We start from the raw sequence: 15,867 nt of genomic DNA on the forward strand, positions 1-15,867 counted from the left end.
TATGGTAAGTAAGTGGCAAAGCAACAATTTGTTTAAAAAAAAGTTGTAGTAAACAACGCAATCAGCAGCAAAGTGTATATTCTACATTCAAAAACCAAACACATTGCTAGATATTTACAGAGAACGTCTTTTTTCCTCAACAACTCTCAACTGTAAAGGTATTTTTGTACAAATACTTTATGGTAACAGTTTTACCGGTTACAATTGGGAAGGCATTTGGAAAAAGGTCCTCTCTATCTCCTGCCCGCCCTACTCCTCCCCAGTCTCCTCTCTGCCCGGCGACCCGTCCCGTATGGTGCTGGTTTTGTGAAGGGCGTCAGGACATAGTCACAGCGTCCAGTCTGAGTCTCCACGGTCCTGCCTCCTGGGTCCTGCCCCATTAGGAAGCCTTTTTGTGGGGGCTGCTCCGCAAGCTCTCCTTCCCTCGTCGCTGGCGTACCACAGAGTCCTTTTCAGAAGAGGGGGCTACCAGGCGGTCTGTGTTGGTAGCCGACCTGGGAATGTCTTTTGCTACATTCTGTTTCCTGGCAGCCAGAGGTTGGACCAGGATGGAAGGTTCCTTCCCTTTTCCTTCTCCTGGGGTGGTGGTCACGGAGAGGGCCCTGTCTAGGGTTCTGACTTCCCCCCTGAGGTGTGAATTGGGGTGGTGGGACTCCAGGGCACCTGCTGTGCTACTGAAGGATGGCAACGAATCGCTCTTTGTCATTTGTGTTCTGCCATCCACCCCAGACCCCGGCTTCCTAAAGTCCTTGGCACTAGGGGCTGGTGGTTCTGCCTGGCTGCCATTTGTCTTGGTGGAAGGGATGTCACCAGCCAGTGCAGAGGGCTCGAGGACTCCCGACTTGGATTCTGGAAAGCTGGATGAGGAGCTCAGAGTCTTCTCCGAGGGTCCAGCAGGGTGGAAGGAACTCTGCCCAGTGGCTGACGGGGACCGCTTCATCCCGCCCTGTTTGCTGGTTTCCATCAGCTGCTTCTGGGAAGACAGGCCTTTCCCTTTGGGTTCTGAGACGCTCTTCCCGGCTCCGGCTGGCTTTTCCCCACCTTTGACCCTGGCCTCACTGCTGGCCAGTGAGAGGCCGTGCTCCAGCTTTCCACAGTCAGGGAGAACATAAAGTGCTTCAGTGCATTTTTTTCCTTCTGGCTTCCTGTCTGCCACGTTGGCCGAGGGGCCTGGGCTCTTGTCAGTTTGCTTGCAGGCAGCGGAGGGACTTGGGCTCTTGTCCATCTGTTTGTACAGAGAGGGACCGTCTTTCACAGTGGATGGCCTGGGGTGCTTCAGGGGCAGGGCTTGTTTTTCTGGGACTGGGGAAAGTCTTTGTTCCCCCAGCTCAATCAAGCCTGTGGACTCCTGCCTCTGTGAATGTTTGGGGTATTCTGGGGCCTCGGGGGGGTTGCTGTTACACAGAGATTTCGGCTTGTCAAGGGCACCGCTCCCCTCCACTTGGCACGAAGGCGCCAGCCCACCTAGTGAGCCAGGAGTCCTGTCCCCCTGGATACTCTCATTGTTCAGTTTCTTTTGAGAACCAGAGATGAAGGGAAAGGTCTCTGGCATGGCTCTGCTGGTGCTTTTCCCCTCTTTGTTGGCACTGCTGGGGACCTGGGGTGCAGCTTCTTTCTCCTTGGTGGCTCCAGTGCACTGTTTTTGGGATGCTGCCAGTCTTTCCAAAGGTTTAGACTTTGGAGGGCAGACCTCAGGTGCAGGCTTGAGCTTGTGACCACTGCCTTCCACCTGGGCTGTGGCTGACTTGATGGGAGGATCGGGGAGACTTGTGGCCACCTCTGACCCACAGGTCCTAGAGACAGGCTCCCTAACCATAGGGAGAATTGGTGAGTTAAGCTGCTGCCGAGGCACCAGGCCTGGGGAATCTTTGGAGGCCAGTGAAGGCTGGAGGCTGCTGACCTGTTTCTGAAAAGTTGGGTCTTTCCTTTCTACTTCTTTGGGACTATCTTTCTGTAAGGATGGAAAACCCAGGCCTTTTTCATTCTTTGTATTACTAACTCCTGGTAGCTGGCCAGATCTTTTTGGGAGAGAAGCCTCAGGCTTTGGGTCCATGCTGCTTTTTTGTTTGCTCATCTCCCTCTCACCAGTGATCCTAGTGGAGCGAAGGTCCTCCCTGGCGGGTACCTTAGTTATTTCTTTACTTTCCTTGGAATCAGCTCTTCCACTAGGACCCCTAAGTTTCTCTACTGCACGTGGCTGAGCAGGAAAGTCTGGGCATGGTCTGATCACAGAAGCATTATTTCCAAAGTTGCCAGCTTTTGGAGTGTCTGGTGTCAAATGCTCCATGAAGGATTCTCTGGCAACCTCTGCCTTCACTGTCAATGGCTCACTGTTTCTTGAGGTCACTGGGTGCTTCCCAGATAGTTCCTTTTGGTTCTGCCTCTCTCTTCCAGGGTTATTATCAGGACTAAGGAAACTCGGGATTGCTGCTGGTTTAGGGCTAGCCATGGCATTCTGATTGGAGGAGGTGAGGAGTCTGGCCTCAGCGGGGTGGTCTCGCCGCTTGGCAGGGAGCTCCTCTCTCTTATGACTACTTTCACCAATAGTACTGTGGTTTCTTACAGCTGAATGAGAGACCCTTCTCTCCTTTTCTAGTTCTGAAGCTGCTGGTGTGCTTGAAAATCCCTTGCTCTGCTGCTGAAATCTGGGCTCCAGAAGGTAGGATTTGTTCATCTTTAAACAAGTCATCGGGGGTTCCTTCTGACTGGCAGCTTCACCCTTCACAGAACCTACAGACAGAGCCAGTGACCCAAAAGGTCCCACATCACTGCTGAGATGATGGTTCTCTGTAGAAGCCAGTGACGGTCCTTCTGTCTTAGAAGCCTGAGGCCCTGACAATAAAGCAATGTCTAGAGTGCCCTCAATGGGCTTTAGGCAGGAGACAGACCTGCCTTCCAGTTTGTATTCTGATGGACTCTTCCTGACTGGGGACTCAGGGGGGATCAGGGCTGGCTTTTCGGCCCCCCCACTCTCTGATCGACCAGTCAGAGCCTTAAGAGGAACAAAAGCCGTAGAAGTGATCTGAACCCCATGGGCGCCCCCGATGACCGTCCGGCTCTCTGAGACCGGAATGGGATCCTGCTGTATATTTATGGGCCTCGTGGTGTTCAGCTGAAGGCATTCATGGACATTTGATGTCAGCTTGGGTTTCAGCACTGAACTAAGGCTGTCATCTTTCTCCTCGAAGGACATCTTCTTCCGAAGGTAATCAATATTTGTAAGTTTGCCATCGAATTTTTCAAACTTGCTGAATTCTTTTGCCTGACTGGCCTTCTCAGCACTGTCCCCTTTCCCGCCGTTCGACCTCTCTGGTGGGTGTGAGAGCATGTCCTGTAGCAGACATGGGGGAGGCAGTCTTTTGTAGTCATAAGAGCTCAGGCTGTGCTCGTTCAGTGGAAGTCTGTGGCAGGCCACTGGGGCATCGGACAAGAGGCCGTCACTGGGCTTCGCGCCAGCAGCATTTTTGTGAAGCAAGCCGCTGACTGACAGTGATGATGATGACGGTGCCTCCTGCATTGCTGTTCTGTTCTCAAAATTATTTGATCTCTCTAAAGCCTTCTGATATGTTTTCTTCTCTCTCTCTTCCAACCTCAAGGTCGTGAGGTTTTCCAAATCGTTGCACAGTTCATGGGATTTCTGCAGGGATTCTTGCTTCTCAGGGAAGTCTTGCTTCTTTGTCACTACCTTGACTTTCAATTTCTCTCTGTCCAGTTCATCCACAGACTCCTGCCTTCCCAGCTTTCTTGAGATGGGACGTTTCAGGCAGCCTTGTTCCACAGGTCTGGCTCGGGTTAGGGAAGGAGCATCACACACATTTTCCTCCAGGCTCTGAAGCATGTTGTCTCTTTGGGACTGCTCCCGCTGGACTTCTTCTTGAGTCACCTCCAGGCTGTGCTTACGAGAACAGAGATGTTTCTTGTCACTGCCATAGGAAGGTGACAGTTTTTCTTCAGACTGGACTCTCTTGAGCAGGGGGGACCTTGGAGGCTCAGCACTCTTGGGCCTCACGATATGCCTGACGATAGTGGGTGGGGAGTGCATTTTGCTGGGAAAGGCCTGGACAATCTTGGAATTGCCAAGGGAGTGCCCCAGCAAAGGGGATGGTGACCTCTGAGGGGAAGGGGGTTGCGGGGTTGGAGAGGGTGTCCTGGCCAACGGGGAAAGCGGAATGCTGCCGGCTGATTTCCGTCTCCCTGACCGATATCTCTGTCCACTGAGTTTGGGTGCCAAGCCGTGAAGAGTGCTGGGCCTGATGTGCCCAGAACCAGCTGGAGAATTAGGGGCACTAGAGCTTGGAGAGCTGCTCTGAGAAGAATTGGTACCTGTGGGCATAAAAAGCAAAGCCTTGTGAGAATCAAAAACCCACTTTCTTTTCTATGTCTCTATTCTGTAGAGCTTTCTGGGTACATGGTCAATGAACCAGTCAAATATTAACTACCTTAATTTTTAAAAATGTTTTACGATTTTTAAGTTAAACCTAACTAGAGATTTTGACTAGAGAAAAAAAACGTTTGGCAAAACAAATCAACTTATCGAAAAAATCTAACATGATATGTAGGGTTCTAGACCTATGGTCACTCACCTCTACAAAAGGCCCTCTATGATATTTACTTTTAAATTCCTTATTTTTTTATCATGAGTTTAATCTGATCTCTTTACTTGGAGCAAGGACTATTGAACCCATCTCCTCAAAGACCAAGCTTTCTGAATAAGCTGACCTAAGCTGAAGATGGCTAGATATGCTGTGCTCACAACCATCTTTTCCTATTGAGATGAGGTAACTCACCAGATGGAAAGTCTGGAGTGGAACGGTAGCTTGGGGTAGGTGATCGGGGAGACAAGCTATGAGTAGGAGACCCAGGGAGGCTTTCTCCAGATGAGAGAGAACGGTTTAAGCAGGAGAAGCTTCGGCTAGTGTGGAGTAAAGGTGAAGGCTGCTTTGCTAGTTTTTTGAAGAGGGATCTTCGCCTAGAATAAATGAGAACATATGAATGAAATAAATCAGAAGATGTTGGAAGACAAATTTTTAACAAATCTTTCTCCTCCACACTCTTCCCACTTTTCCATTCTTTCCATATACCATTTGCCCCATAGTGTAGTCAACTCAATCAAGTTAATAGAAGGGTTTTAACAAGCATAGAGTCACAGTAAGAATAAGAGGTTATTTTTATTTCTGAAAAGCATTTTAAGATTTGAAACAAGGAGGTAAGGGGAAGAGGAAGAGTTATATAGCCTTCTTAAAGTAGTGCACAGATCAGATTTCACAGCTTGGTTCATAAACATTCTATATTTAAGAAGGCCCAGGGAAAAAATGAAGCTGTTAAATACATTCAATTGCTTGTTTATTTGTTCATTTTTGTTAAAAAGGGCATCCTTTGCTTCTGGGCATATATCCAAAAATATAAAGAGGCACAATTTAATTAAGAAATACTGCAAAGTAAATCCCTACAGAAAGAAAAGCCATTATCTCTACATGGGTAAATGTCTTTGATGGGATTACTTTGGGCAGGAAGGAGCTTTATCCAATTCAAGTTTTGCCCTGTGCTTCCTGCATTGGGTGGCGCTCAAACCCGTGTAATAAGAACACAGGCTGTTCACTGAAATACAAAAAACTGGGGAAGGGAGTTTATCACAGCAGAATCCCTCTGGAAACAGTAGGTGGGTCCTGGTCACTGGGAGCTCCTTAAAACAATAGGTACAGTTGAAAATATTCTGTCCATACAGCTCAGTATTTCTATCATAATATCAACCTTTGAATTCCCCATTTTTAGTGTGTTTAAATAGGAAACTCCTTACCCAGCCCTCAAAAGGCTTTTATCTAAAGTGGGGACCTAGAATAAGAGTTAGATCTCTGCCTTCCTTGGTATATCAAACTCTGGGATGAAGAAACTCCCCTTGACTAATGTCAATCAGCAATTTCTCTGTGCTCATTTTGATAAGCTGCCAAGAACCAAGAGAAATTAGGAGATTTGCGTGGGGTCACTTGGTGGGATTTGCACCTATAACTTCTTGGCTTTGAGGAATGCACCCTATCCACCAAGCTTGGTTGCTTCTCCTTTATGAAAAATTACTTTAAAAAATTTTTTTTAAAGGGAATAGAGGGAAGATTTAATGGAATTTTTGTTGTTTTTCAGTCACCATGCCAGATTCTTGTTGACCCCATTTATGGTTTTCTTGGCAAAGATACTGGAGTGGTTTGCCTTTTCCTTCTCCAGCTAGTCTGACAGATGAGGAACCTGAAGCAAACAAGGTCGAGGGACTTGTCCAGGGTCACATAGCTAGTACCTGAGGCCTGATGTGAACTCAAGTCTTTCTGACTCTAGATCCTAGCATTTTATTCACTGCGTCACCTAGCTGACTCTCAATGGAACTTTTAAAAAATGTTCTGTTAATTCTGTAATTTCCATTAATATGCCTTCACTTAAAACCTTCCCCCTCACTCTACTGCAAATATTAATACTATAGAAATAGGTCTTTATCAATGATATATGTAAAACCCAGGTGAATTGCTCATTGGCTATAAGAGGGGGAAGGAAGAAGGGAGGGAAAGAACATGAATCATGGAATCATGGAAAAATAGTCTAAATTAAACAAACAAACAAATAAATAAGTAAACAAACCCTCCCCCTCTATCCAAGAAGTCAAAGCTATGGTTTTTCTATTAGCAACATATGGCTGTGAGAGTTGGACTTCAAGTAAAGCTGAATATCCAGAGTCAACACATTTGAATTGTGGTGCTGGAGAAGACTTTTGGGAGTCCCTTAAACAAGGAGATTAAATCAGTCAGTATTTAAAAGGATTAACTCAGGTTATTCTCTGAAAAGTCAAATACTGAAGCTGAACTTCCAGTGGGTATAGGACAGTTTGATGCCCAAGTAAGGGAATGCAGAGAAAAGATGTCAAATTCAAAGGCAGAAATGGATTAAAACAAAACTGGGAAATGTTTGACAAAACAAATAAAAATACAATATTGTCACTGTATTTGTTATTGTTCAACTGTTTTGGTTGTGATCTTTTTTTTTTTTTTTTTTTTTTTTGTGAGGAGGGGGAGAAGGAGGAAGGAGGTATGGAGAGCTAATCTTCAAGATAGGAAAGCTTAGGTTCAAATCCTGCTCTGACACCTGGTGGCTGTGCCTTTAGGAATGGAAATGTAGGTCCTTTCTGAGAAAAACAAACAAGTGAATAGGGAGTCCTGTACTGAGTGGGAAAGAGACCCAACAGAGAAGCTCTGCAGGGCTGCTATGACAACCCTGAGATATCCACAGTACAACAACAATAACAAAAAGCCTCCAGCATATTGGATAGCATTCTCCCAAGGCTTTGTGGGAAAACACAGACCCAAGAAGCCCAGGATGGACGCTGCAATCTGCATTAGTGGAGGAAGTATTCCCACTGGTTGCAACATGGTATAATCAGACACCCAACAGCAATAGCTGTTGTATGTCATTTTTGCCATAATATTTTGTTATTATCAAAAATGATTTTTCCCTTTACATAAATTATCTTGTAAAATTTCTCACAGATAGGGACAGCTAGGTGGTCCAGTAGATAGAGAGCCAGGCCTGGAATTGGAAGGACCTGGGTTGAAATCTGGCCTCAGATGCTTCCTAGCTGTGTGACCCTGGATAAGTTGTTTAACCCCAGTTTCCGAGCCCTTGCTGCTCTTCTGACTTAGAGTTGATCCCAATACAGGAGGTAAGGGTTTAAAAAATAAAATTAAAAAAATTCTCATGGATATATGTCTGTAGCGTGTTTGTAAAACTAATCACAAATAAACATTAGGTGGCACAGTGGATAAAGTCTGAGATCTGGGGTCAGGAAGACCTGAGTTCAAATTCAGCCTCAAACATTTTCTAGCTGTGTAACTGAACAAGTCAGTTAGCCCCTGTTTGGCTCAGCTTCCTTATCTGTAACATGAGGATAATAACAGGACCTGCCTCTCAGGGTTGTTATGAAGATCGACAGAGATAAAAATCATAACGTCCTTAGCCAATGCCTGTTACATAATAGTCACTATACAAAAGTTAGTTATTCTTGGTGCATTTTAGCTGGGGAGGGGACAAGGGAGGAGAAGAAGGATATAGTGATCCTTCACATATCACGGGAGTTACGTTCCAGAGAATGCAAAGTAGTGGCGTTAATATTTATTTTATTATTTATATAGATATTTATTTTATTATTTATATAGATATTTATTTTATTATTTATATATAGTTTAAAGCTTTATAAACCCTTCCCACTCTTCTATAAACCTTTTATACACCCTTATTAAACTACAGTCACAGAGCCAATCAGTGCCCAGGGCACAGCACTGTGGTCCTCTTTCATCCCATCAGCCAATAGTGTGCCATGATAAGTGTCTGCAAAACAGGATATTTTTTTAAACCCACAATACAATGAAGCAGAGATAAGTGAACTGTGATATAGCAAGGGATAATTTGCATATCCCAAATATGTAATGTACATCAAATCCATCACCTCTTCTCCAAGAAAAAGATGGCAAAATAAAAAATGAACTTGCCTTTCTAGACTTTCTTTCTTTTTGGTCTTCTTACTCCTTCTCACCATCCGACTCTTGTAGCTATTTCTTCGAGCTGGGCCTGTTTTGATTGATGTGTTTTCAAAGGGGGTTGTAGTGATTGACACCTTATTACCACTCTACAGAAAAAAAAAACAAAATAAAAATGAGAGGATATTTCAGAGAAATTTAGTGACTTAACCAGAGCAGATCAAAGACAGAAGTTTGAATATAATAAATGTTCAGACATGATAACATGAGGCTTACACTATTGTCTTACTTTTTATTTCACTATGGGGGAGGGCAAGGAATAGGAGGAGGATAAAAATGTTGATTAATTGAAAAAATAATAAATTAAATTTAACAAAGATACCATACACTACATGAATTGAGTAGGGGGAAAATAAAATAAGAGTAACATTATTACAACCTACCTAGTAGTTTAGTTTCTCCAACCCACCTTCCCTGGGTGCTCTGGCACTTCTTCTGCCCTTTACCCACCTATCTCACTCTTTGATCTCTTGTACAAAAGCCAAGAATTCTCAAATTCTTAACTGATTTTTTAAAAAAGAAAAGACACCTTATTCTATTGTAGCAAAGTATCCCTGCTTGATAATAAAGCTTGGAAGTTTCTGTTCAAGATGGTGGGTATGAAACAATCTTTCTGTAACTAGACCATCAACTAAGAGTTAATTGTATACTTCTGCATGCTTTCAAGCAGTTCTATAACGAAAAGGCTTTCACAGGGTCAAGAGACCAGGAGATCTGCCTCAGGGTAGGACCTTATAGCATAAGACCAGTGCCCACACATGGCAAACACCAGCATCCATTGTCAGTATCTTGGTAGCCCAAGAGAGATGGAAATTCCAAAGGTATGAATTATTTAAGGAGAAAGGAACAAATGCTTTCAGACTTGTTATGAAAGCCATAGGAATCACCTATGAAAAAGTACACGAGTGTTTCAGGAAGACTCTTTTCCTGAGTTCAAATCTGGTCTCAGACACTTACTAACTGTGTGATGCTAGGCAAATCCCTTAACCCAGTTTGCCTCGGTTTCCTTATCTGTCAAATGAGCTGAAAAGGAAATGGCAAACCACTTTAAGATCTTAGCCAAGAAAACTACAAATGGGATCACAAAGAGTTGGATATGACTAAACAAAAAGGGAAAACTAAGATCCAATAAAATACAGCTAAATCTGTGCCTTCTGCTTTAGTTCAGAGTATGGTTAAGTATGAAAAAATGAGACAGTCAATCAAAGGTAAAAGGAAGAACCCAAGTAAATCTAGTAATTCCCTGCCTATGAATTACTGATTCTATTATAGTATCTATTCTGAAGATTGATCCTTGTTAGAACCTTTTTAGATTTCATCTTTTATGCTTCAAGTCTTATGCTTTAGCCACCTAATCCTTAAATATGTCTTTCCCCAAATGTGTTGAAGCATGAACATATAATTCAGGGCAAATGGGATCATATATTGCTTGAAGCAGTAACAAGGACATTACTGACTCAATTAAACTAGGCTTTGCTTTTGTCCCATCCATGTCAACACTCTGCCTCCTTTAATATATATTAGATATCAATAAAATTAACCACTTTTCTTTCCATTGAAATTCTTCATGAGACATAATTCCATTAAGGCTTTTTCAGGCAAGTCATCAGAAAAATAATTATTTCAGTCAAGAACAATAAGAAAGCCTCCGTTCCTATTCATACACTTTTTCATGATGTTCTTTGAATGAGAGTACACTGCTTAACTTGAATGACAACTTCTTAGGGTGGGGGAGTGTAGAAAGAACAGCAATAAGAACACCCACACTGAAGGACCCACTCCAAGTTATTAATTTTTGCCCATTCCAATTTATGCCAGTATTTGCATTAGATCGTGATTTAAGGATAAGGCTTGTGCACTGGCTTGTACGATCTAGTCAAAGCCATCCATGGCGCCCTATTTCACTTAGGAAACTTTAGGGCTCAAGAGAGAATCCTGAAGTCTGATGCCTGGTGGATCATCTCACCTAGTGCAAATGTCTGAACCCATCTTATTTATGAATTGCTGCTACGTACTGACTCGTGACACACAGACTGGAGATTTAGAGGTGGAAATAACCTTCATCTAGATCTAATCCCTCCATTTGCAAATGAAGGAAATAAGCCTTGGTGAACTTAAGTTACTCTCTGCAAAGGGAAGAAGTCAAATTCAAGGCCCCTGGGCTCCATCTTCAGCCTCTCTTGACAGTTAGCCTCCTGAGGAAACCCATGGTACTTATTTAAAAAAAAACATATACTATATATGGTCAAATATTAAAATAGCAAAAGAGAATAGCAGTATGTTGACCTTTTAATCATGTTGACCTTTTAATCAATACAATCTGTTTTAATCAATACAAACCATTAAATTATCTGGGCGATTAGTATGGAGCAGAGGGAAATTATTGGCTTTCTTAACTACTCCAATAATTAGTAATAGTCAAGATAACTAATTTTTCATCCTAATTTTGTAACTGGCTTGTCACATGTGCTCTTGGGTCACGGAAAGGCTTTGTGTTTAATGTAATATGAGTAGGACGCATTCAATACCAGTCAGGTAGGTGTAGACATCACTATGGTTGGTGAAGCACCAGGGAAGAACTGACATCTATGGGATGAAGCCCAACCTCTCTTTTTCTTTGACCTGGCATTCAAGGCTTTCCAAACCTTGCCCTGAATTTTATAAACTTTTACACTCTAGCCAAATTGGGAGCCACTCACTGTCCCTAAATAAATCTTTTATTTTTATACTTTTCTGAGGTCCTTCTAACTATTCCAGGTTTTTCCAAAGGAGGAAATTCTTAGAGCATATGGCAAAGATATTCCTGGGACAGTTTTAATTGCAGGCTCAGAATGAAAACAAATACAATATAGCTGAATGGAAAGAGCCCTAGATATAGAATGGAGAAGCTACATTCAATTCAACAACAACAAAATCAATAAAGTGTCTACTATGTAAAAAGCCCTACTATGCACAAGAGAAGTCAGGTAATGGTATATAGAGAGCCTGGTTTCAAGTCTGGTTTCTGACATACAACCCTGAGACAAGTCCATGCCACCCCTCCCAGGAAAAGCCAATCACTTCTTCTTTTTTTTTTTAAACCTTTACCTTCCATCTTAAAATCAATATTCTATTTTGGTTCCAAGGCAGAGGAGCAGCAAAGGCTAGATAAGGGGACTAAGTGATTTGCCCAGTCACATAGCTAGGAAGTATTTGAGGTTACATCTGAACCCAGGACCTCTGGTCTACAGGCCTGGTTCTCAATTGTCTGAACCATCCAGCTTCCTCTAACTAATAACTCTGAATCACCATATTACTAACTCAGCCTTGAATACTCAGAAATGTTCCCAGCTCCCTCAGTCTCCTAAGCTTTGGTTTATGGAGCAGATATTGGACTCAATATCTGTTTGGTTTCAGTTCTACAGAACAAGATTCCCCTTCTCCAGGCCCTCCTTGGAGTTCCTCCCCTCTTTTGCTTCCTTTTCTGATTGTCCCCCATTGGAGGGAAAGCTCCCTGAGGGCAGGAATTGTCTTTCTTTTCCTTTGTATCCTCCAGCACCCGGTACTTAGTAGAAACTTTATAAATGTTTACCGAATTGAATATATTGAGTTGTACTCTCTAAGTCTGTACACTTTAGAACAGTTATGAATCCACACTTTTCTTGAAGAGTTTCTTTATGTAGAAACTGGTTTCATATGCAAAGGAAATCTCAAGTCTAGATACACAAAAAAGGATAGGCAAGGCACTGATTGGGCAAAGTGCTGGGTATGCAGAAACCAAAATAGGTCTCTCCCTCTACATGATGACCAGGAATGCATTTCTTTTTTTCTTTCTCTCTGTCTCTCCTACTTACCTCCTTTCTTAGAATTGATATAGTTCTAAGGCAGAAGAGCAGTTAGGGCTAGGCAAATGGGATTAAGTGACTTTCCCAAGGTGAAATAGCTAGCATGTATCTGAGACTGGATTTGAACCCAGGATCTCCTGACTCTAGGCCTGGTGGTCCATCCACTAAGCCTCCTGGTTGCCACCAGGAATGCATTTATCAATCTCTTGGTGTCTAACCTGGCCCTTCTCCACTACTTATTTCTTAGGGAGCTTGGGAAAACATAATGAAATTATGAACTTTGGACAGTTTGGCTATGTTCCTAGTTTCAGAGCACACTTGCCACTGTCTTTTTTTTGGTTATGGTGTTTATAAAGCAAAAATAACAACTACCATCTAAAGAGTGCTTAAAGGTTTGCAAAGGACTTCACATACATAATCTCATTTCATGCTCACAATAACCCTGCAACGTCAGAGCTATTATAATTTGTGGATGAGAAAATGGAGGCAGGTAGAGATTAAGTGACTTAGCCAGGGTCACACAGATGTGTGTCTGAGAATAGATTGAACTTGGGTTCCACTGACTCCAAGTCTAGCATGTTCTTTTCTACTGAAAGTCCCACAATACTTAGTGACCCCCTTCTCTTGTGGAGAGGGTGGAGGAAGTAGAGGAGATTCTAGAACACAGCTTGTAAAGATAACATACCCTGTATCTGACACAATGGCACAAGAAAGCAGATGCCTTTCTGTTGTCCAGTTAGTGACAGCAAAGCCTCAGTCATCAATGGTCAATGTTAACCACTAAATAACAGCCTTTGCTCAGGAAATGTCTGTCTTTTAAACATGGAAGTTCCAACATGATTACACAGCTCACTGAGAAGATAATTAAACTCCTTGTAGCTTTTTTCATTTCATTACCCTGACTTCTCCTCTTGAATTCTCCTTTTAGCATTTGGAGGCTAGATCCTCCGCTTGAATTTTGACAGTATGTAGTACTCTACAGCTCCAAGGAAAACAAAAGGGTCTCCAAAACATCTAAAAGCAAATTTACACATGGTGACTTTCTCTTTGCCTAGTCCAGTGTCCTGAGACACTGTACTGATCAGGGTTTGAAAAGGAGCTTTGAAGAGATCTAACAGTTTAATTTTAAATACCTGATTCCTATTTGGGACTAGAATAGCAAATCAAAGGATTACAGAGGTCTCAGAGTTGTATAATTATACGGGGTTGGAAAGGCTAGTGATTTTTGCTTGTTTATTTTTAATACTGTATCAGAAAGGCAGCTTGTTTACAAGATAATTACATTACAGAATTGTCTTCAGTGTTCAAATCTCAGGTTTTTTCAAATGCCTTCTGTTTTGTACTAACGCTTCTAATATATTCTAATTCTAATAAAATAGATTTCAAGGTACTGTATTATTTCATCAGCAATATTTAGAAGACAAGAAAGCAATCACACATCATTTGGCCCAATTCTTTCACTGTGATCAACCTAAAAATGGGATTTGACCCATTTTGGATTTGGCTACTCCAATTTTCATAATTTGTTATTACACATTTGCTACACCACCATAACTTCTAGAGGCAGTGCCACTCACCAGTACACATCTGCCGATCTTATCTCATGGTTTTTTAGACACTCTTTGTCCAGATTTACAGGATAATCTACTAAGGAATCTAGAGTGTCACAGGAAAGTGCCTTACTGGATAGGTGGTCTATAGGGTGGGTCTCACTGTATATAAGACAGTGTCCCAAAATGGAAGATAAAGGAGTTGTCCAAGGCAGGAGCGGTCATCAGAGACAGGAGTAGAGGGTGGGAAGTGAATGGGACAGAAATGTATTCTGAAGCAGGATTTTTGGTCCCACATGGATATGCATACCTTTAGCAGCAGCTCAATAACTTCAGTGTGTACAAGTCCATGTACTGGTTCTCCATTGATATGAGTGATCAGATCTCCAGCCTTCAGTCCTGCCTGGTACGCTGGACTCCCTTCTTCTACATTCTAAAGGCCAAGAAAAGAGCACATATTTGGTAAATAAAACCTACAAGGTACTAGGAGGGGAATTCAGTGGAGAATCTTGCTTTTTCACAAAAGTGTCAAAGAATAGAGAACTAACTTTGACCAACACCATGACTAATTAGGATTCTAGACAACCATGGCTGAAGCAGGCTACTTGGCTCCTGATAGACTCACAGGACAAAGGGAGATATATTTAAGGATGTGGGCAGTGTGGGGCTTTGATTTGCTTGTCTCTGCATATTTATGAGATTTTTATTTTATTTTTTGTGTTGTTTTTTCCCAATGGGGAAGGTGGGAGGGAGAAGAAAAAAGATTTTTGTTAATTTTTTAAAAAAATTAAATGTTGTTCTATCATCCTAGCTCTTTATGTCAAAAAGTATACATTTGTTTTTTCAATTCAATAAAAAAAATTAATACCATGGTTCTTACCCAAACTATATGATGAACTGTGTAGATGTCACTGTCACCCACATACACTCGGATAGCCCGGATGGTGAAACCATATTTCTTCCCTGAGCTATGGATCACAATGGGCTGATGGGGACTTGCAGAAGCTGCAGAGGAGTCCCGACTGGGGGAAGAATCTCGGGAAGAAGATGGGTCAGAGGACAAAGAATGGGGAGACATCGGACTTCCCAGGGGAGAAACACCAAACATATCTGCAACAAAGAACCCACTTGTCAAAGTCAATTCCTATGATACAAAATACAAATAGCCATAATCACAAGAAATCAACTGTGGGAAGAAGTTTGATTGAGTGATTGCACCACTTATCCCAAGACAAACTTATTTCAATAAATATGGAAGAAAAAAGACAACAAAAACACTGAGAAATGGCACTGATCTAAAAAAAGACCCTGTCAAATACACCTTATAATTTTGAAGTTATTACTATTCATACTAATTTTTCAAGTAACACCTTCAATTTAAAAGCACACCCCCCCTACTCCTTTAAACATTTTGATAATACTGCACACAAAAGATTTTTTATTTTGTTTTGAGACTGTTCTGATGAGCTTCAAGCTGCTGGCTTTTTATTGCTTAATTAAGAGGAAACGAGGGCATGTAATCACTTGTTTTGAATCAAACCTTACACAATGAGTACCAGACAAGCTACACTAACAGCTGCCAACATTTCAAAATTTGAACTTATCAACTTTAATAATTTTAATAGTGGATCGTTTTCCCTCCAAACACATAATATGGAAAACAACTTAGCAGTAGTTTTAAGTAATGTTTTTGAGCATCAAAAGATAGTTGTGATTATACAGTTTATCAGGAAGCTCAGAAATACTTGTGCCTATATAAAAGTGTAACTCATTGCCATAGCAATAAAATGACTGGCTTTCAAGGTGTTACTCTTGACATCAATAATCGGATTCCTAAGAGGTCCACCCACCTAAAGGTTAGGTAATTTATCTCCCCTCCCCTCCCCTCCCCTCCCCTCCCCTCCCCTCCCCTCTCCTCCCCTC

The 15,867-nt window shown here is 42.2% G+C and overlaps 1 protein-coding gene across 5 annotated transcripts in view; it reads right to left on the reverse strand.

The window, feature by feature from the left end:
* Nucleotides 1–211: 211 nt before the first annotated feature.
* Nucleotides 212–15,867, reverse strand: part of MAST4 (microtubule associated serine/threonine kinase family member 4) — a 797,816-nt gene continuing 782,160 nt past the window's right edge. For all 5 annotated transcript variants that reach the window (XM_044663432.1, XM_044663416.1, XM_044663424.1 and 2 more), the window contains 5 exons: nt 14,825–15,054; nt 14,255–14,377; nt 8,523–8,659; nt 4,788–4,969; nt 212–4,323 (listed from right to left, as the gene is read on the reverse strand). In XM_044663432.1, coding sequence (XP_044519367.1) covers nt 380–4,323; nt 4,788–4,969; nt 8,523–8,659; nt 14,255–14,377; nt 14,825–15,054 — 4,616 coding nt within the window. In that variant the 3' untranslated portion in view covers nt 212–379. The remainder of the gene's footprint in view (nt 4,324–4,787; nt 4,970–8,522; nt 8,660–14,254; nt 14,378–14,824; nt 15,055–15,867) is intronic.

Source organism: Gracilinanus agilis, chromosome 1, assembly GCF_016433145.1.
Source record: "Gracilinanus agilis isolate LMUSP501 chromosome 1, AgileGrace, whole genome shotgun sequence".
In the NCBI taxonomy this organism is placed as follows: Eukaryota; Metazoa; Chordata; class Mammalia; order Didelphimorphia; family Didelphidae; genus Gracilinanus; species Gracilinanus agilis.